Source organism: Panthera pardus, unplaced genomic scaffold (assembly GCF_024362965.1).
Source record: "Panthera pardus isolate Hobbes unplaced genomic scaffold, ASM2436296v1 HiC_scaffold_24, whole genome shotgun sequence".
In the NCBI taxonomy this organism is placed as follows: Eukaryota; Metazoa; Chordata; class Mammalia; order Carnivora; family Felidae; genus Panthera; species Panthera pardus.
In genome coordinates, this window is record NW_026526810.1 from 51,081,410 (window position 1) to 51,102,735 (window position 21,326).

At 52.6% G+C, this 21,326-nt stretch overlaps 1 protein-coding gene across 1 annotated transcript in view; it reads right to left on the minus strand.

The window, feature by feature from the left end:
- Nucleotides 1-953: 953 nt before the first annotated feature.
- Nucleotides 954-21,326, minus strand: part of DUOX1 (dual oxidase 1) — a 33,658-nt gene continuing 13,285 nt past the window's right edge. Inside the window, exons 17-35 of the mRNA XM_053889101.1 lie at nucleotides 20,815-20,928; nucleotides 19,886-20,085; nucleotides 19,076-19,261; nucleotides 16,765-16,990; nucleotides 16,410-16,503; nucleotides 15,948-16,123; nucleotides 13,688-13,757; nucleotides 13,150-13,275; nucleotides 12,383-12,561; nucleotides 12,007-12,237; nucleotides 11,343-11,442; nucleotides 11,026-11,075; nucleotides 9,495-9,622; nucleotides 5,225-5,378; nucleotides 4,557-4,789; nucleotides 4,171-4,329; nucleotides 2,758-2,913; nucleotides 2,386-2,514; nucleotides 954-1,731 (exon numbers count right to left, since the gene is read on the minus strand). Coding sequence (XP_053745076.1) covers nucleotides 1,609-1,731; nucleotides 2,386-2,514; nucleotides 2,758-2,913; nucleotides 4,171-4,329; nucleotides 4,557-4,789; nucleotides 5,225-5,378; nucleotides 9,495-9,622; nucleotides 11,026-11,075; nucleotides 11,343-11,442; nucleotides 12,007-12,237; nucleotides 12,383-12,561; nucleotides 13,150-13,275; nucleotides 13,688-13,757; nucleotides 15,948-16,123; nucleotides 16,410-16,503; nucleotides 16,765-16,990; nucleotides 19,076-19,261; nucleotides 19,886-20,085; nucleotides 20,815-20,928 — 2,834 coding nt within the window. The 3' untranslated portion in view covers nucleotides 954-1,608. The remainder of the gene's footprint in view (nucleotides 1,732-2,385; nucleotides 2,515-2,757; nucleotides 2,914-4,170; nucleotides 4,330-4,556; nucleotides 4,790-5,224; nucleotides 5,379-9,494; nucleotides 9,623-11,025; nucleotides 11,076-11,342; nucleotides 11,443-12,006; nucleotides 12,238-12,382; nucleotides 12,562-13,149; nucleotides 13,276-13,687; nucleotides 13,758-15,947; nucleotides 16,124-16,409; nucleotides 16,504-16,764; nucleotides 16,991-19,075; nucleotides 19,262-19,885; nucleotides 20,086-20,814; nucleotides 20,929-21,326) is intronic.

A 21,326-nucleotide genomic window follows, 5' to 3' on the forward strand; every position in this document is an offset into this window, starting at 1 on the left:
CGCCAGGCCACACCCGCCCACGCCCTGGCGACGCCCCAGCCCCTGCCCGTAGCTAGAATGGCCAAGGCCCGTGGGCCCAGACCCCCGAGAATACCCACTGGGCCGCGGGTCGAAGCTGAGGTCAGCCCACCCCAGGCCCGCCCTCCTGCTTCCAAGGTCGAGATGAACAGAAGCTGCCCTATGGGGCTTAACAAACATCCGCTGCTGTGGGAGCGCACTATGAGAGCCTCTCCTTTCAGAACCTAAACCTTCCAAATGAAGTAAGAGTCATGGGATTTCGGCTTTCCTAATCCCATGGCCATTTTATCGAAATCGAGGGTATGTGACCTGACAAATGTTAAGAATTCTGGGGAGACAATTGAAAGGCTTACTTGAAGTTGGGCACTGCTTTAGAAATTCCATCATAGAGGGCTGCCCTATCTTTACACTTGGAGGGTATTCAGTCACTTTGCAGATGAGAAAACAGGCTCAGAGACTTCGGGTGATGTACTCAGCATCCATCTTGCTTTCATCTCTTTACCTGGAAGACCCACGTAGGCACAGGTGCTCAACTCCTGTTGTTCAGAGAAGGGCTGGGAGTAGCAGAGGTCCTGGAGCAAGCCAGGCAAACTCTGGCTCCCTGTAGGTTCCTGCTCTGTCCTGCCACACATATCCCTACTTCGTGCCCCACACACCTTCTCCAGAACTCCTACCCCTTCTCTCTCTGCCCTTCCTGATCAGGCTTCAGAAATCTCACACTAGCCACCCTAAGAGGCCCTTTGTCAGGAAGGGTGCCCCTGAGCTGGGAAAGGAATCTCCATCTAGAGCACTTGGCCTTGGGCCGGTTCCTTTATTCAGCAGATACTGGCAAGTTCAGAGGACTGTCTGCACCAGCCTAGGTTACCTGGCTGGTTGAGTAGCTGCTTCTGCCAGTGCCTACCCCAATCTGGGGCAGAATACTGAAACCCAGAGGACAGAAATGTTGTTTATTTGTAAAGGAGACTACTTCAGTAGGAAGAAGACAGAAGGACTGAGGAGCACTACAAAGATAGTGGACTGGGTTCTGACTACAATACATGTTTAAAAACTGGGGAGAGCAGCTCAATTGTGCTGTTAGACTAGGATGCTAAAGGGGTTCCTGTAAATTTCTCTTTGCAGCTCCAGACTCTATACCCTCCAAGGCATTTGCCAGCCCTTATGACAGTGGGAAGCCCCAGAGGAGGAGGAGGTTTTGGGGAAGGAGTTCCAAGATGCCAGCATCTGTGCTCTTACTTCATCCTTAGGCTCACAGCCCCCTTATACGCATATACACTGCTTGTCAGCTCCAGTCTTTTGATGTTTTTTCTTAGTTTGGAAGAAGAGGGGTCACTTTGCCCCAAAGCAATAATAGCTCTCCTACCTCCCAACCTCCGTTTCCCAGACAGTGCCTCCTACTTCTCCAGGCTGAGACATTCTGGACTCATATGGTCTGAATCCATATGGTGTGATTGACCATGACCACCTGGACTGAGGTGGAAGGCAGGAATGGGGGGAGAAGGCTGGGCAAGCCAGAAACAGGAAGTATAGAGTGAGGTGCGGGCCCAAATCTCTGCTCAGCTGTGCAGTGGGCAGAGCTCCTGGGCAGGAGACCTAAAAGTTCTCATAATGATGGGAGAAATGAGTCCGGTCCTGCCTGTTGATGAGCTGACAGGCCTTTTCCACATTCTTGGTCATGCCAGGGGGGCCACAGCTAAACACCCCAATCTTCCGGACCTGTTGGGGGAGGAAAACATGAAGGCTAACTCAGTGTCCAGAGGGAGGGCTGGCTCAGTGTTCATGTTGAAGACCAGCAAGAGTCCTTGGTGATGGCTCCTTCCATGTTTCTCATAAAGGTTTGCTTTGTACCATGTGTGGTGAGGGCTGGCTCAGTGTTTTTAAGTCTAGCTCAGTTTTGGTAGACTTGCTTCCTGTGGGTCCAACCTCTACCCCCTCCAAGGCATTTGTCAGCTTCAGGTGCAAGATAAGGGGCTGGGTTAATCAATGTTCAAATTAAAGGAGAGCTTAGTGTCTCACTGAGTGCTAATCCAATGTTCACGGTAAAGGTTAGCTCAGTGTCCAGGGTGAGGGTTGGCTCAGTATTAGTGGTAAGAGTAGCTCTGAGTTTATGGTAAGGACCAGCTCAGTCACTGAGCTGTTCCTTGTGGATAGGCATCATGGCTTCAGAAGTGGTAAGTCCCTGTCACCTGCCTCCTCCCTTAGCCCCCCAAGTAACCCCTACTTTTTTTCTGTTCAATTACCCCCACTTATCTCCCAGGTGATCACTTCTCACCAGAAGTCAATTCCTTCCCTCATGGAGCTGGTTTGGAAGGTTTGCTCAGACCTCAGATGATAAAGGCCAGGAGAACCTTGATATGGGGTGGGACTGACCTGTGGGTGGACCTCCTGCAGGGACTTGAAGAAGGGCTCGAAGGGGGGGCGGCCAAAGTGGGTGATGGAGCGCAGGCCCGTGAACAGACTCCGGTTCAGCACCTTCTGGAAGTGCCGCTCACAGATGTACTGGGGGCACAGGGGCAGATCAGGCCAAGGAAAATCAGGGTCACTGCCTAGCTCAAGTCAGCCTGCAGCCCAGGAGACAGGGAGTGGGTTGGGGAGGGATCTGGAGTCTGAGGATCAGGACCAGCATCTCTGTGCTTCCTGCCATCTGAGCCTGAGCTGTCCACCCACCTGCTTTGGCCATGTGCCTCACCCTGCCAACCCACATACCCACCTAGCTGCCCTGCCTGGCCGGCCCTGACATACCAGCATGGTGGTCCTGAGGTCAAACTTCTCAGCCAGCTGGGTGATGTAGATGTGCACGGACACCAGGTCCTGGCAGTCATTCTCCTCCACCTCCCGGATGATGTCAGCCAGCCACTCAAACTGCCGCTGGGTCCGTGTCACCCAGATGAAGTAGATCTGGGGATACATGGCTAGAGCTTAGGACTTGGCTCATCTCAGGCTCCCTATTTCCCGGGGATCCCCATAGCAATAGAACCCTCTGGTCTCAGTCAGCTTGTGCCTTTCACCAGACAGCCTGGGGAGATGGAGTGTTGTGGGGCCAAATGATCAGGCTCTGGAGTGGGAGATGGAGTTACCCCAGGTCATGGAGAGGTAGAAGGGAATAATAATCTGGGGTGATGGAAAAGGACACTTGTCAAGTGAGCTGAAGGTCTAATGGGGTGGGAAGCCGCTTTTTCACACTGAGCTGGACCTGCCACTCCCTCCAATGGGCCCTCTTCAGGCTGCTGGGCTCCCAACCAAACCTAGCCCAGAGGGATATGGTCCCACTGAGGGGCATGTCACAGAAGAGCCTTACAGAAGACGCTGCTGCCTGGAGCAGATGGGAGTGGGCTCAAAGAGAGACTAGGGGGATGGAAGCTGTCATGGAGGGACCCATCTCCAACTTCTGAAGAGGATGAAGTGAGACTGCGTTGGGCTAAGAAGCAGAGGCAGAGGGATGCCTGGGTGGCTCAGTCAGTTAAGCGTCTTGACTTCAGCTTGGGTCATGATCTCACGGTTTGTGAGTTCAAGCCCTGCACCGGGCTCTTTGCTGTCTGGATCTCTCTGCCCGCCCCCCACCCCTCTCTCAAAAATGAATAAACATTAAACAAACAAACAAAAAAAGAGCCAGAGCTGGCACAATAGAGGAGCAGAGAAGCTGCGTATCACCCTCTAAATGCTGACAGCATATGGGCTAGGCCCCTGCCCGCTGCGTTCCTGTGCCCCTGACTCACCTGCCAGGCCCAGAGAAACAAGCAGGAGCCTGCTACCAGGTCCAGGCTGGGGTGAAGGGACCCGGTATAGAGGGGGCCTAAGGGCCTGGGCTGTGTTCCTGGAGCCAACCCAGCCCATCAGCCCAGCCTTGCCACCTCCCCTCCTTTTCCTCTTGAAAGCAGAGCCAGTTTCACTTTTGCCCCACCCTAAGTGTGCCCTTCCTTTTCCTCACCCAACAATGCTTCCTTCAAGTGCTGGCTTCCTCTGTAAGAGGGAATGGGTTTCTTTAACCCTCTCCAACTCTGTTCTTTAGGGTCTGGGGATATTCTGATCCCTGTGAAGCGAGTCAACTTGGCCTTGCCCAGATCAGGCCAAAAACAGAGGCATGAGAGACAGGCAGAGATGGATCCAGTGATTGGGATCAGGGGCCATGGGTTGGCAGGAGGAGGGGGCACTCACCTTCTTACAGAACACTTGGCAGCTGACTGATGACTTGAAGACCAGGTCTTTGAGGATGGAGGCAAAGGGGGTGACCCCAATGCCCCCTCCCACCAGCACGGACACCTCAAACTTATGCCACTCCTGGTGGCCCTCTCCAAATGGTCCATCGAGGTACAGCTGCAAGAGGAGGAGTGGGTTTGAGTTAAGCTCCACCACCACCATAGCTCTGAAGCTGGAAATGGGAGGCAGGAGTGAAGGGAAAGCGGCTACTGTGGCATTACCTGGAACAACCAGTCTCTGGATTGGGGGAGGGGAGGAACACAGTGGGGAGCCTGGGGTTGCAGGGCCATGGCCTGCTAAGGGGATGTGGGGGCATGTAGCACATCTGGCCTGGGCCTGGTCACCTTCGGGTATTTGGCACAGCCATCTCCCGTTGGAGGTGAATAGATCTCCCTGAGGCGAGTGGTCCAGGGCCCTGCTGCCCGGATGTGCAGGCTGAGCGTGTCCTCATGGGGTGCAGAAGTCAGTGTGAAGGGGTGGTATTCTGTGGTCCCCAGAGCCAAGCAGGCAATCCGCACCCACTGTCCTGACTTGTATTCAAAGCCTTGGGGCCGCTGGAACTGCAGGTGGGTCACTCCTGAGGAAAAGAAGTGGCTAGGAGGCTGCTGTCCAGGGCCCAGCAACACTGTGGCCTCCAGAGAGTTCCCCACCTGAAGCCTCACCTCTGCTTCTGGAATATGACAAGGAAGGCCTCCCCCACACCGGAAGGCATTACTCCCCTTGAGCCATGTCCACCCTGAGGAGGAGCTATGCAGCACTGGTGCTGGTGGTCAGCAGGGAAAGGAGCCACCTGGCCTGGGCTCCTCTACTCTCTGCTGCGAGAGAGGCTCAGGTCCTCTGGCAAAGAGCTTCTCTTGCCAGCTCCCTCATCACTTCTGGCTCAAGGGCCCTGCCAACTCCACTGGCCAGGTCAGGAGATTGCAAGGTCCGGGCTCTGCCACCCCCACCCCCACCCCCCACTGGCTTCCTCAGTACCACCCAGCTGGCCCCTTGACAGCCTAAAGGCTGGTACCTGAAGGCAGCAGCTCTGCCTTCACCACGCTGATCTCCACCTTCTTCCGGCTCAGGCTCACCAGTTTGTCCCCCATATAGATTAGTGCCGGGACCAGGAAGAAGATGTGGAAACGGGGCAGCTGGATCAGGCCAAAGCTGCCATGGATGATGAGCTGGAGAGAGTGAAGAATACAGCTCAGACCAAGCCATACCCACAACAGTGTCTCTGGCTAGCTTGGCCCTTAGCCCCTTGCATTCTCCACCCAACCCACACTCCCCAGGGCTCATTCCATCCCCACCTCTCCAAGTACTAGGCTCCCTTCAGGTTCCCAAATCTAACCACTCCCAACCCCAGCCCCATCCTGCAGAGCGTCCATGATGAATGAGACTACTTGCACCTTCCTGGAACTTTGTTTTTTTGTTTTTTTTTTTAAACATTTACTTATTTTTGAGACAGAGAGAGACAGAGCATGAACGGGGGAGGGTCAGAGAGAGAGGGAGACACAGAATCGGAAGCAGGCTCCAGGCTCTGAGCCATCAGCCCAGAGCCCGATGCAGGGCTCGAACTCACGGACCGTGAGATCGTGACCTGAGCCGAAGTCGGCCGCTCAACCGACTGACCCACCCAGGTGCCCCTGGAACTTTGACTCTCACCCGCTCTCCTGCAGTAGCCTCTTAACTGGTCTTCTACTAGGGTGCCCTACCATGACGCAGTCCTTTCAAGGCAGCCAGTGTGACATTTTAAAGTTCATTTTATCATTCCATCCCAGCTTAAAAAGCCTTAGTGGACTTCCCATTACACCACAGAACCTCGAGACACTCCGGGCCTCTGCCTGCCAACATTTCCTCCTCCCTGTTCTTTAAACATGGCAAATCCTTTTGGCTTCAGGACCTTTGCACCTGCTGTTCCCTCTCCCATGGCTCCTATGATTCTTCTCATGGCTGCCTCCATTTCATTCAGGCCTCAGCAGAAACGCTACCTCCTTGGGCCTTCCCTCAGTCCTCTCTATCTTATCTCCCAGTCAACTCCCTTCAGGGCACTCATCATCATCCACACTAATTTTCTTCCCCCCGCCCCACACCTCCTGCCCGTTCACTCCCTGGACTGTAGAGGAAGGAGGTGTCCTTTTTTTTTTTTTTTTCCCATCATACTCTCAGCTGTTGGCAGTTTCTGGCACAGAGTAGACACTTAATAACTGCTGATTCAGTAAAAGGAGTTCCTCTAAATTATCCTCTCCCTTTAACAATAATTTTTTTTAATGTTTGCTTTTGAGAGAGAGAGAGAAAGCATGACAGGGGAGGGGCAGAAAGAGAGGGAGACACAGAACTCAAAGCGGGCTCCAGGCTCCACACTGTCAGCACAGAGCCTGACACAGGGCTCGAACTCACGAACTGTGAGATCATGACCTAAGCTGAAGTCAGACGCTTAACCAACTGAGCCACCCAGGCACCCCTGTCCTCTCCCTTTAGAGACTAAGAACATCTAACCAGTCCTCCCTTTTCCATGAAATAACTGACAGGTATTGTCCAGCTCTGGTCCTTTCCCCAACAAGCTAGTCTGACAAGGTCAGACACTACTTGCCCCCATTCTTCCCATCTGCTTGCTCCTAAGTCTGGTCAGTTTGGCTCCTGCCTCCACCTCTTCTCAGGCCCTGCTCAATGAGGGCTCACCGGCCCCATGAATGGCCAGACCCCAAGGTCTCCTTTCATCTGCTCCCACCACTGGCAGTCTGTGGCACTAGCCACTACCCCTTCCGTTCCACTTCTGCAACAACGCTGTGCTAGCCCTCTCAGGCCACTCACTTTCCATCTCCTCCACCGGCCCTCTGTTCCTTCTCCCACCCCTGATCCTGCATGCTGCCCAAACCTGGCTTTCTCACTCTGCTCTCCTCTGTGCTCTCCCATGAGGCATGGCCAGTCAGCTGAGCCACAGCCCCTCAGCGGTAAGTGCAGCCCGCAAAGGTCCACCATGTCCTGCTACTGCCTAATTCCCTGGGGCCATCCACAGCCAGTGCTGTCCTCTCTATGCCCTGAATATTCCATCATCATTTCCACCTCTGCACCAGCGCTTGTGCCCTTTCTTCTACTTGGAATGCTTTTCGGATTCCGCTCTGCCCTGTCAAATCTCAGCTTACCTCTCCTCAAGGCTTGGCCCAAGACCCATCTTCTCCCCAAAGTCTTCACTAACCAATTTGGTCCAAATGAAACTCCCTTCAGTGAGCTACTGTAACTCACTGAAACACTCAGCTCAGCAATTAATCCTATATTGTCTGCTCATTTTGATCATTTCAAGCGCATGGCACTTATCTCTGCAGCAAATCCTAAGTTCCCAAGGGGTCCACTGGGCCTAGCACCAAACTAGCGCATACTAGACCTCCGACAGACAGATAACTGTTAAACTGAACTCTGGTCCCTCATCCAGCTCTCTCTCTTTCCCCAGCTCAGCATTCCTGAATTCCTGGGCCTTCTCCCACAGGACTAACTTAAACCTCTGTGGGCTCTTCTCTGAACTGGCTCTGGTTTCCCCAAGTTCTTCTTTCATTATGGAGACCATGCCCACCCTCAAGGCTTTCTAAGCATCCAGCCAGGCTGAGAACAATGTGAGGGTGACCTCATACTCCTCTGTTTATACACCCCATTTGGTGTTGGCTCTACTTTTAAACCACAAAGCTGCTGCAGACTCATGGTTGGCTGATGAACCAGGAGAGCTGCCGCCAGCTCAGCTTCTGCTGTGCTAGCCGTGCCCTCTTTAGCCTGGAGCAGGAGCCTGGGCATCCTTCTGCAGGGTCTACTCCACACTGGGGCCCTTTACTTGTGACTTCTCTTTCTGCCTGAAGTCAAAATGGTAACATAAGGGATAAATGGGAAGGAAGAAGTTTTGGCCCAGATATCCCCCCAGGTGAGATTCTCCTTAGAGGCCAGGGCTAGGATTGCCCAGCAGAGGGTCCTGCACGTTTCTGAGCTGCTGACTTCCCTGCTGGCAGGAAGGGTGGCTCTAAACCCCAGTGAGCCCCCAAACCCAGGAGTAAGTCAGAAAGGGGTCTTGGTCTCAGGGAGCCCCATCTGGCCTGGCCACTCCTCTGGGTCTCCCATCTAGTTCAAAGAAGCTCCTGCTTCACCAGAAACAAGAACGTCATCTCCATCCCTCATAGAAACAATAACCCCAGATGCTAGGGCTCCACCCTAGCAAAGGTGGGGAAGAAGGGATAAATTAGCCTCAGCTTCCAAAGAGGGCAGAGATTTCTTTGGAAATAAACATCATCAGTTCTAGGAAACAACCTAAGCCAAGACTGGGTAGTCATCTTCACAACCATGAAGTGTTGAGCCTTAGGCAACATGGAAACAGACCTTTCCAATCAGTGAGGACAGGAGGAGGGAGGGCAGCCCACAGACGCCAGCCTGATCCAGGCAATAATGGACTCTCCCTGTGTCTCAGGACAAGGGAGACCCCTGTGTGAAGTTCTGCCTTGAGCCAGGTGACAGATGGCAGCCAGGTGGGCTCTGTGCTTCTTGAATGCTGGCAGCCAAGCTATCATTAGTGGGGACACTGGGGCCTTGGACCTTAGTTTAGCTTCTCAGAGAGACCCTCAGGGTGCCCTTTAGGGAACTGCCCGTGTCCATGAGAAAGGCAGACCAAGCAGAGCTATGACACAGTCACAGATCACAGTCAGCTCTGGAACTAACCAGCTGACGCAATTGATGACAAACCAGGGAAGGTAAAGAGAACAGGACAAGAGAAGAGAGGGAATGTGGAGGAAGGGAGGCAAGAGCCCATGTTAAGGAGAAGGAAAGGGAACAGACAGACTCTTTAAAACCCATTGTATCAACAGCCCAAGTGAAGACATTTGGAGCAAGCTCATTAACTTTACAGGTGGCACTTAGCTGGGTGGGGTGCTAATACTCTGGAAAACAAGATCAGAACAAAAGTGGCAAAACTAAATTCAGATAAGTTTCTCTTAAAAAGGGTGATGCTCCCTCGAGAGTAGGAAGTCCTCCCAGGAGCCCAAACCAGCCACTGGAACTGGGGAATGAGTGGCTGGGCAGAAATGACGTCTGCAAGAAATGTCGACCAGCCTAGTAGGGCTGCTACTGCAAAACCCATGTCAGGGCACCCATCTTCCAAGTGCTGTATATTGGGGTCAGTCTGCTTGACAGCCCCATACTATAACCTCCAGCTTTGAAGTGAGAAGCCAAGAGGAGTCTTGAAATAACTAAGGGGATAGAAAACTGATGTCTCGGTCCTCACTGCCTCCCTGGGATCCTCCTGTCAAAACCCTGCTAGCCCTCACCAGCACATAGAGCAGGATGTAGAGGTGGTGGGTCAGCCAGAAGCCCCGGAAGCTGTGGCGGCGGAAGTGGTGGGAGGCAAAGACGTACATGATGGCCAGGACCAGGAGCAGCACGACCCCCGTGAAGCCTGCAAAATGAACATGGGGTGAAGGGCAGAGGAGCAGGGCCATTCTGAGGCTGCCATGGATCAGGGTCCCCTTTCCACTCCACTGCTCTGGGTAAGGGCACAGAAGCCCAGGCTTCTCTGTTCTTCTCTCCCCACACTGCTGATCACAGGTGCCTTCTACTTCAACAGACTCTACCCTTCCCTCATAGACCTTGTCACGACTGTTATTTTTCAAGTAACTGTGCCATTTATGTCTGTCACCTCCCTGACTTTCAGGCCTACAAGAACAGGGACCAGACTGCTAGTTCACCACTGAATCCTAGTGCCTACTGTAGGGCTTGGCACCCTGTGGGGCTTTTATAAATGTGTGCTGAATGAATGAATGAATCCATGGGGCATCTACTTTGGCCTCTAGGTCAGACTTTGGACATTGCAGGCCCTGCCCCCATGGAGTCAAGGCTTGGCCTACGTCCCTGTAGCATCACACTTGGCTGACACAGCATAAGCAATGGCACCATTGGTGAGTAAGTGTGACCACCAGAGTCCCCTGGGTTCATCCCAGAGTTGGTGGGAGGCACCCCCTTTACAGGGGATCCCTTTACAGGGGATCCCCTTTACACGAGAGGGCAATACAAGATTCAGGATGGAAGTGTGGGGCCAGAGAATGGACCCTCAAGTGATTAAGGAGGAGAGAGGCAGAAATTAGGAAGATTAGAGCCCTGCAGTATGGAAAAGCAGAGGTTAAGAAGAGATCTAACCAAAGCCTGTAAAGACCTGAACGTAGAGAAGAGCATAAACACAGCCTTATCCACTAAATCCCACTGTGCAGGAATTAGCAAGCACTCTGAAGTTCAAAGCAGATCGTTTTAGGATTAAAAAAAAAAAATGCTGTGTTTCACAGAGGGGAGTGAATATAGAAAATGTGTTACCCCAAAGAGGAAATAGACTGAAAATATAAACAGGTTCAAGAAGCTTTTGAATAGATTCACAGATAATAGTTCTAAAATGGGTGATTATGAAGAGTTAGGAATATTCCCCTAAACAGCCCTTGTCAAGAAGACTACAAGGGATGGGGGGTTCTGCCTAGTTTGACAATGAGCCCGGTCTCTCTGCCATACAGCTGGGCACAGCACTCGAAGTTACTGTCATGGTAGGTTGTGTATGCTGGGGTGGGAGGTGAGGGAGTCCACTCCCATTCTACAGAGGGAGGAACTGCAGAGTGGGGCAGTAGCCCAGCCAAGCTCCCAAGAGAAGGACTGGATAGCAGAGGCTCCTACTGCCCAGGAGAGTCCTTAGGACCAGAGGGCAGAGCCTGGCTCACCGTGAGAGCCAAGTGAGTGCTACTAGGCTGCCTCATGGCAGACAGAACCCAGAGCCCGCACCTCAGAGCCAGACCAGAAATTCAGAACAGGAAGGGCTCTCACCTGGCACAGTCTGGAAGAACCACCAGTAATACTTCTGGGGAAACTCAGACCTGTCAAGAACGGAAAGCAAGGAAGGATGCTGAGAGGAGATGTCTGGGACTTCCAGAAAGAATCCTCCAGAGGAAACACCCCAACCCAGCCACTAGTGTCCCTTTCTGCCCATTTGGGACCAAGGCTCAGGTTGGTCATTGTCTGTCTCTATAATCTGGAAGGTGACACTCTGCTCTCAGCCAAGAGAATTTGCTTCTTTCCATCCATAAAGAATACCCCTACCTTGAGACACACACACACGCACACACACGCACATACTCACTCACCTGTCATCATGGAAGAGGCCAGGGAAGAGGCAGGAGAGGACACTGAGTGGGCTGATGGAGAACAGGTACACATTCACCACATGGCCCGCACTGTGTAAGACTAAGGAAGACCAGGAAGCGGGGGAGTGAGCCTGGGGGCAGCCCGGTGGGGGTGTTCAACCCATTCAGCCCAAGATGAAGGACTCCAGCCACCCAGAATTGGGAGCCTGAAGAAGGACCCTAGGGATCTGTACCTCTGATCTCTAATCAACCTCCTGTTCCTCCCCCCAACCCCTGCTCCATATATACCATCCATGAACACAGCCACAAGAATCTGAAATGATACCATTAGAAATTCTATCTTTTGGTTTCTCTCATAGTGTGTTTTACAACATAAAAACTGGAAGAGATCACACACATGTGCACTTGTTCTGGGGTGTTGGTAACTTGTCAGCTGGAGGCTGATGAGGTGGCTCTGGAAGCATGGGAAGGGGCAGTGAGTGGCCCCTGGGCTTATTTCACACCACTGTGGGGCCAGCTCCACCCTCCTGAGGACTTCCAAGATTTATACTCAAGTCAAGCCCAGAGAGAGAGGAGGTGCTCTCAGAGGAGGGGAAGCCAGCAGGGGGGGGCGGAGGGGGGCGGGAGGACAGAGACAAGAATCCCTGGGACCCCCAGGTCCTGCCTGTGAGGATGATGGCAGTGGAGGCAATGAGACGATGGAAGTCCACGGCGGCGTCGAAGGGTATGTAGCGGTTGAGGAAGGTCTCGCGCAGGAAGGTGATGAGGTTGCGGCACATGGTCAGCAGGATGTAGGAGAACATGAAGGAGATGCTGGCGGCCGTGCCCCGGGACAGGATGATGCCCACGCGGGTGGTGTCTGTGATGCCCATGTGGTGAGCCCTGAAGGCGTAGTCTGTGGAGGGGCCCGGGTGAATAAGGGGGTCGCAGTGCAGAGGAAAGAGTGCCGCCTGCAGGTGGAGCCTCCCCCACAGCAGCCTTCCTTCAAGCAGGCCGGGCACACTGGCAGGAGCCACACCCCTGGGGCTGCCCGCACTCACAGTAGGCCCGCTCCAGGAAAAGGCCCCCGGTGATGGCATAGAACACGGCCACACAGCCGATGTGGCGCCGATAGTTCTCCACAAAACGCTTGAACTGCTGCAAGGTCTGGTGGCGACGGCTGCGCTGAAACTTCTCCCGGTGAGCCTCCGTGAACAGCAGGGGCTGGAAAGACGTTACCCTGGGAGACACGAAGACTTGGCTCTGGCTGTGGACCTGCCATTAGTGCAGCCTGCCTCCCCAGCAGAGAAAGGGCATCGAGTTGCTCAAACCAAGCAGGGTTCAGACCCCACAGGCTATATACCACACTCTTCAAGCCAACTGTCAGAGTAGGGGCAGCCTTGCAAGAGATCACTTGGTCAGTTCACCCCAGGAGATACACTCCCTCTACCCCAGTTCCCACTCACTCAGTCCTCTCCCCTCCCAGTCTGTAGCTCCTCACTCTTACCTGCTCTGTTCTCATTTTTTACTGGAAGCTTAGAAGATACACCCTCCAGGAAGCCTTCCTTGACTTCCCAGGTAGAGGTGAGCACTTCCTTGAGCTCTGAAGCCCCTTGCTCTTACCACTCTTACAACATTCTTCAGTGGGACCTTGTAACTGTCAGTGTACCAGACCATCTTGTCAGACTGGGATCTTCTTGGGCATGGACTGTTCATCCTGCCAGCACCCCTGGGCTCAGGACCATGCCTGGCACCCAGTAATCACTGTATCCATGCTGAAGGGATGGATGAACTGCCTGGGCTTAATTAACAGGAGGAGCAGGCGTACTTCTTGCCAAACCTCCGTCGAATCTCCTGGGGAGGGTCTGTGTCCATGGGGCACTGCAGTCTCTGTGGTGTCCACTCCACCTCAGCGTTGCTGCGAGGACAGCGAGCATTCACTCTGGGGGAGGGACTAGGACAGAAATGAGAGAGATAGGACCTTGGCCGCCTGAGCCACTTGGTCCTCTGCTGCCCCTGTCTGCCTTCAGACCAACTCTGTTGGGGAAGCGTCAGAACTGTCAGACAGGGGACAGCAAGATTCCCACAGAGACCTAGAGAGAGAATGAGTCAGATCCTGGGGGTCCCAGCCAAGGGTACACATACAAGGGCATCTGACCCTGGCAGCAGGTGAGTGCTGAAATCCACCAGGCTCTCTGCTCTTCCTGGTGCAGGGCTGCGTCCGCCTAGAGTAAGGAGTGTTTTTTTCTAATATGCATGAATACACTACATAGGCTAGTGGGGCCCCTGATACCAGGCATTCTGGGGAGAGAAAAGGCAACTCCCCAACCCCAGCCTCCCTCCAACATTCCCAGATGAGGGCTCACCAGATCTTTTCCTGGCTGACGTAGGAGGCTCGCCGGCACAGGTCCTTGATGACCTCAGGCACCTCTACCCCTGCAACACAAAGATGGACTAGGCGACGGTTCAGGGCCCAGAGCCCAGGAAGACCTGGTAGCTACCCCACATCCATACTGTAGAGGGCCTCTGGCCAGTACCCTTGCCTTTGGGTGCCGTAGTCTCAGCCTGTGTTCTCTGTGGAAACTAGACCCAGCCATGAGTGGGCAGACAGAAGGCCTGAAACAAAGTTGGCCAGGCAGTGTCCCCTGGACATGTGTCCACCTTTGGCCCCACTCCTAGGACCGTTATCAGGCTGATGGGGTAGAGTTCAGGAACTGTATGCAACTTGCCTGCTAGACCATTCTGCCACTAAAACCCTGCTCAACCCTCCAGCCTAAAATCTCCTGAGAGTTAAGTGTAGATCTAGGTGGTGCACATATGGAGATCACCATAAAATTCTTTCCACTTTTCTGTGTTTAAAAATGCTCATAGGGGCACCTGGGTGGCTCAGTCAGTTAAGCATCCAATTCTTGATTTTGACTCAGGTCATGATCTCACAGGTGATGAGTTTGAGCCCCATGTCGGACTCTGCACTGACAGCACAGAGCCTGCTTGGGATTCTCTCTCTCCCTCTCTCTGTGCGTCCCCTCCTCAAATTCTCTCTCTCAAAATAAATAAATAAATTTTAAAAATGTTCATAATAAAATGTTGGGAGAAAAACACTCTCCCACAAGCCACGCATTCCTCTCTGAGCTGCACAGGAGGGGCAGGACAGGAGTGAGCTGCAAATCCAAATCCTGGGAATATCCAAGTCACTTCTAAATGCTAAACCAATCTTGAAGATTACCCTGGTCCTACAGCCCAGAGGGCAAACGTGATTAATCTGAATTTAATGAAATCAGAGTGTTTAAAACAAAGTATAGATGTTTATCCCTCAAATTTCAGCAAATGGCAAATATGGCAAAGTGATAACTAAAGGCAAATCTAGGTGAATGGTAAAGGGATGCTCCTTGTGCTATTCTTGTACCTTTTCTGTAGGTACATTTAAAATGTTTCAAAGTAAAATTTGAAGGAAACAGCAAGGCACAACAACAATTAAAAGCAAAACAAAACAGTACTCAGCATTACTCTTCTACATAACCCTCACTCTCCCAGCCAGGTCGTCTCCTCCACCCCAGGGGCTGGATGTTCCTGGGACTCTGGCCTGGGCTCACTTCCAGACACCTGCCCCTGCTCTGCCCTCAGGCCTACATGCCTACTTCCCTGGCTGCCTGGGAAAGGTGAAAAGATGATGAATCAGGGGAGCTGGGTGTGCACTCCACCAACTCTCCTCCCACCTCAGGCAGGTGAAGCCTTGACCAGAGTCCCAGCTGTGCCCTGCCTAATTCGCCCCCCTCCCACATGGATCTAGAATTGGGCTGCTCAGCTCCCCCAAGTTCTCATAATCCTGGGAGGGACTGGGTTTGGTCTCAATATGACCCAGTGAGAAACTGTGAAGGTACCATAAGGTCAGAGTAGACCAGAGAGTCCTGCTACCTGCCCCCTGCTCTCTCTGGCTGTAGCCCCCACCCACCTGAGTCAGACACAGGTGGGACAGGAAGTAGGGGAAGGACAACAGAGGTGGGTCTCCATGCACTCAAGCAAACATTTCCTGAGCACGCAGACAAGGCATATAAAGGCAAACAAAACCAGAGCGCCCCCCCTGCCACCATGAATATGGCCAGGGTAGGGCTTTTACAAGGAGATTCTACAGTTCCCTGTCCTGGGCACCAAGAACAGGGGCGTTTGACAGACAGCTGGGAGAATCAGAATTCTATCTGCTGTCCCTCGCCCCATCCTGACCCTGCCCACCCCAGAAGCAAAGCTGCATTATGACTCTTGTGGGCTGTAGGCACTATTGCGTTCCTAGGCCCCTTCCTCCATTAAACAAAGAAAAAAATATATTTATATACATGTATATATACATATGTGTATATATGTATATATATATGTATATATATGTGTGTATATATATGTATATACACATATACTTATAAAATATAAATATTTTTTATATTCATGTTGATACAAAGAAGAATATAATCCAGGCTGGATGTATTATCACATACTTATTATTATTATTATATTCATTCTTCTGATTTTAAAAGAAATTAAAACATTTCTGTGGGCTCCTAAAAGTATGTGGGCCCTGGGCACTGTGCTTGCTGTGTCTAATGGATAGGTCAGCCCTAAGGCAGGCCGCCCCACCTTTGACACAGAGCTGTGTGAAACGGAGCTCGCTATCATGGTCCCGCAGCATGAAGTGGAAATCCTCCCACGTCAGCTCCTCCTTATCCTGGAAGCCCGACTCCCGGAACATGGACTCCACCACCTCAGTCAGCTGGGCCTTGGACAGGCAGTTGTTGGAGATCTCGATGAAGGACCTGGGGTTGGGGGAGGGAAGCCATCAGGGCCTGAAAAGAGGCCTAAGGCCTAGACATGAGGGCCCAATGGTCAACCCACCAGGCCTTCAGAGCCCACATGGAAGGGCCCCAACTGACCACATTCCAAGACCCTTCCTAGTTATAACAGTCTTTGGCTCTACGGAGGAGGAGGAAGAGGGGGAGGAAGCCCCTGTTCTTGACCCTTTGGCTCCCACCTTTATATCCCACTTTTCCCCCCAGCAGTCCTTGCCCTAGCCCACTCTTCTGGCTATCCCACATGACCAACCTCAGCATCCTGATGAACTCGTCCTTGGAAATGAGACCATTCCCATCAAAGTCATACATGCGGAACATAAGACGAGACTTCTCCTCAGGAGAGCCTGGGAGAAGGAGGACCCTGTGAGAGCCCCAACCTACCTGCCTAAGCCCCAGGCATCCCAGAAGGGGACTCACATGAGTGTGACCCACTGCTGGGCACAACAAGGTGTTATTCTGCTTCCTGACATCTACCCAGATGTCTGCCATGGCTGGAGACCTGGTCCCAGCACTTCCCCATCTCTAACAGGTAAGCTACCTTCCAGCCTCAGTTTCCAGCCCCTTCCATCTTCTCCTACCTGGACAATCACTCCCTTTTCCTTTACCTTTCATGAAGACCACCAGGATGTCCAGAAACTCCCGGAAGGACAGGTAGCCATTGCCATCTTTATCAGCAAGAGAGAACATGGACTCTACAAACATGTCCTGGGGCTTGAGGCCCAGGGACTCGGCAAATTCAGCTCTGCTCAGCTCACAAGTCAGGGCCTCCTGTACCTTCTGTGAGGAATCCAGGGGCAGGGTCCCTGCATCTGCCTGGTCGATGTCCAGCACCTGCACTCAGGCAGTAGCAGAGGGAGAGAGAAGGAGACAAGACTTCCTTGATTTGTAGTTGAGGCTTATAGGAGCCACCTTTTCCAGGCATCTGCCCAGCACCCTGTCCCCTCAGCACTACCCCATGCCCTGCAGGTGGTTCCTGGGGCCATTTGTCCTATGGAACCCTGACTCTTTATGTTAGCTGACTAGACCAGGGATGCAACTTGATCCAAGCAGACAATCTAGGATTGGGACTGAGATGTCTCAGGTCTGTCTTGACCTGAGCACAGGAAAACTTGGAAGTTGTAGACCACCCTGTTCTTCCAAGTGCTCAGAGACACAGACAGAGGGAAGTAAACACACAGAGAAAATGGAGCAGCCTAAGAGAGAGGAGTGACCTTGTTTGCTGGCAGCTTTCCCTTTCCTAGCCCCTTCCAGGCCAGGTCATAGTCCTCCCTTTAGAATTCCTGAGACATCATCATATCCTCAGAGTCAACGGACCCATTGTCAGTCCTAGCTTACACTGAGTTTTCACTGAGAAAAAGCCTCAGCTAAGTTGAGAAAAAGCTGGGCTTGGGAAAGGAGAATTCCCACCACGGGCTACCTGCAGCCCACCCAGGGGCTGCCCCAGCATCAGAAGAGACGGTGAGGGTAGTAAGCAGGCCACGGGCCACAGCACCTATTTTTCCTGACATCAACTGGGGTCCCCTGGCCCAAGCCTGGCTATGGTTTCATGAGGCAAACCTTGTTGCTTCAAACAACGAGCTTTAGTGAAAAGAGACTGGGGCTGGTGACAAAAGACCTGGGTTCCTGTCCCAGCTCTACCACCCACTTACTGTGTGACCTCAGGCAAGTCTCTTCACTTGTCTGGCATTCATTTTCCTACTTATCTCACAGGGCTATTGTGAGAATCAACACCAGCCATTGTATGGAAAGTGTTTTGAAACCTGAGAACACTGTGCAGGTAGAAAGGGGTGGCAGCTGCCCCCAGGACACAGTAGCACTCTCTGTCACCCCCCCACATAGGAGGTCCTGTGGCCCTGATGGGTCCTGACCTGAGTGGAGGTGCCCAGGTCCTGCCTGGGCCCTGGCAATGTATCACTCCACCTAGAGGTTCTTCCAATCTAGTGCATACTCAAGTTCAACTAGTTTGAGGGGTAAATGACAAACGTCATGTGCCTGGCACATAGTAAACGACCATTAAATGCTAATTTCCCTCATGAATCCTCTCCCCAGCCAGCCAACCCTGCTCCTTCTCCTCAAATATTAATTTTTTTGCCATTTTTCTGGGCACCTCTGCACAGTCCTTCTTGCTCCTTTCCTCTGAGCCCAAAATTTTCCGCCTCTTTTTAAGTCCTCACCAAATTTGACCTGAACCATGACCCTCCACTGGCCTGAAGACTTTATACCTTTTCGGACCTCCTAGACTGCTTATCTCCTGGATCAGTTTTGTATCCAGGATTCTTTACCACTTAACCTTCCTTTCTGGGCATGTCCCATCTTCCCAGAGGGATGACAAACTCCTTTAGTGGGAGGGGGATGGGCATGCTCTATAAGCTCTATTTATCTTATCTCTACCAAGCTTCTCTCTCCACCATTCTCCACCCAGGCTGCTTTATTTCTGTGCCCGATACGGATGCCAAGTCTTTGCATTTCTCTTCCTGACTTGTTTCCCCACAGCCTCTCAGTAGTTCTTGGAAATCTGCAAGGGAAGCACTCGCGCCCTATGGTGGCCTCTGGCAGCTGCACTCTTCCAAAGAGGGGGGACCAAGGGCTTTCAGTGTCCCCACACTGCCTGTCTAGCCCTAGATTTCTGCAGCCTTTTGGTCAGGATGAGTCAAGTAAGGGCAGAAAGCTTGGATAGCCCTGAGGAGAGAGCTGAGTGACACATGCAGAAAAGCTCCTGACATGGCCTCCCTAGAATGGCACGGGTGGACACGGGAGCCTCTCCTTACAGAAAGGCTAGGTGATTGGGCCAAAAACGCAGTAGAACTGATTGTTAGTGTCAGGGCTCCTGACTTTCCCTGGAATCACCCCATGGCCTGGGCAGGTAAGGGAACTACAGGCAGACATGCAAGGAGAGATCTGACCCTACATACACACCTGGGAGAAAAGGTGCCTGAAAAAGGTCTCCAGGAGGTGGCTCCTTTGTTCTCGTGTCACAGCTGCCCTCATGAGCTCCTGCTCCCGCAGTTCCCACTCCTGGAACCTCAGCCCGCTCTCCTTCAGGGCCCCCCGAAGGTTTTCCACCAGCACCTGCCGCTCTTCCTCCACATTAAACAGCAGCACCTACAGAAGCAGCAACAGGCGGAGCAAGCATTTGTCAGGGCCTTTTGAGGCCAGGACCTGTACATAAGCTCTGTCAGGGGCCACTGGAAAGAGTGGCCTCAGAAAAGAGATATACTGTTATCTCCTAGACTCCATATGCTCTGTGGGCTCCATGGCTTGCTTATAGGCACAAAGCTAGCATTCAAAGATGCATGTCTGAAGCCACTCTTCCTTCTCTATTCAGCCCTGAAGAGAGGGGAAGGCAGGGGGACAGATGATGGAGGGGACAGAGGACAGACAGAGCTGAAAATCAGCCTGTGACTGAGTTCCCCTCCAAAATTTCTAACAAGTCACTAGATCCTAAAAACCAGGCAACAGGGAAGAGGGCCTGGATTCTTCTAAGGACTCCCAGCTAAGACCTATTGGGGTACCCTTAGAAAGGGAGGGGGAAGACTGTGCAAGAAGAAGGGACTGTGGAGATCATGTCATCCAGCAGGCCCAGAGCAGGATGAATGTGTTCAAGTTTATCTCTCTATCAGGTACTACAGCCAGGGACTAGAAACCCAGCCTGATTCTGTGCTCCTTCCCCTCCCCTGGCTGCCTCCCTGGATGTGGACAAGGAACCAGGGACCAGCTGGGCCATACCAGGTCATATTCCTTGGGGATCTTAAGCAGCAGGGTGCGGCGTCCTCGGTTGTTGGACACGATGAGGTTGACTTGCTGGGAAGGGCGCAGCTGGATGGTGCGGAGCACAGAGAGCCTGCCATCCACCACACAGATCTGCCCAGGCTGCAGGTGCACCAGCACAGGCCGGCAGGGCTCCTTGTGGCCCTGCCATTCCAAAGCTGGGGAGAGACAGGGCTAGGTCAGCTGGGGCCAGGAGGAAGGAGGCCAGCTTAGGGCTGGAGTTAGGTCCAGGCCTCCACAGCTCCTTGCTCCTTCTTAGGTACTGAGAGTCAGCCCCTCCCAACAACCCCTTGTACCTCTAGCATATGTAAAGAATAATAAGTACCATTTCCTATGTGTTTACTATGTGTGCAATGCTGTACCAAGTGCTTTGCGTGAACTAGTTAATTTAATCTTCATATATCTGTGAGGTAAGTGCTATTATTGGTTCTGTTTTACACGTAACAAAAAATAAGTTTAGAGAGATTAAAAAATCTGCCTAAGACCCAAAAGCTCAAAGTTGTGGACCAAGATTCCAATCCTCAACGTGATTCTAGACCTTCATTAATTACTTCTCTATTGCCGGAAATTCCAGTGTAAGATGCCACAAAGCATCACTTCCCCAGGACTCTAGAGAATCATAGTATGCCTATGAAATGTATGAATGTGACTTCTTCCCATGAGTCTATTACATCTCCTTTATTTGGGACCATTAGGAGAATCTATGGAGGGTGGAGGACTCCAGGTCCAATGTCCACCTAATGCCTCCATGGCTCTTCCCACCTGGCCTGGCTTGCTTAGAGGCCTAGAAAAGGGAGGCCTTTTCCTTAGGCTGCTGAGGTGGGGGAGGGGACTGCAGCCCTGAATCATATCTTCTCCACCACCACCCTGGCCAGCTCCAGGCCTACCTTCCATGCCCCCCACGAGCTTCTCAGACATGACGCTCTGGCGGTCCTGGCCCTGGAGCCTCTTGAAATTTCTCCTCCGGAGCCGGGCAACAATCCAGGCACTGAGCAGGCTCACTGAGAGGGCAGAAGCAGTAGGATGCTCAAAGGAAGGTGGGGGTCTGGGAGAACAACTGCCCTTTCCTTGGCAAGACCCCCTGCTTTCCCCACCTCCTAGGTCAGCCCATTCAATTGTCTCAAATTGAATTGATGAGGGGTGGGTGGGGAGGGAGCTTTGGGTATCACTTAAGATGCCTGCACAGCTTCTCCTGCTTCCACTGCACAGGTCCCTTCCCAGGCAGAGACTAGGTCCAGAGTCCTTGTGCCAAAACCTGGACCCACTCTGCCACTCTGCCAGTGGACCCACACACAGCCATGCCAAAGACTACCTGTCAAGCCTTTGTCCCAGCTAGTTCTCAACTGGTTCTCATGCAGGGGTTGCCTCTGACAATTTCCCAGTCCCAAGCTCCTAGAAA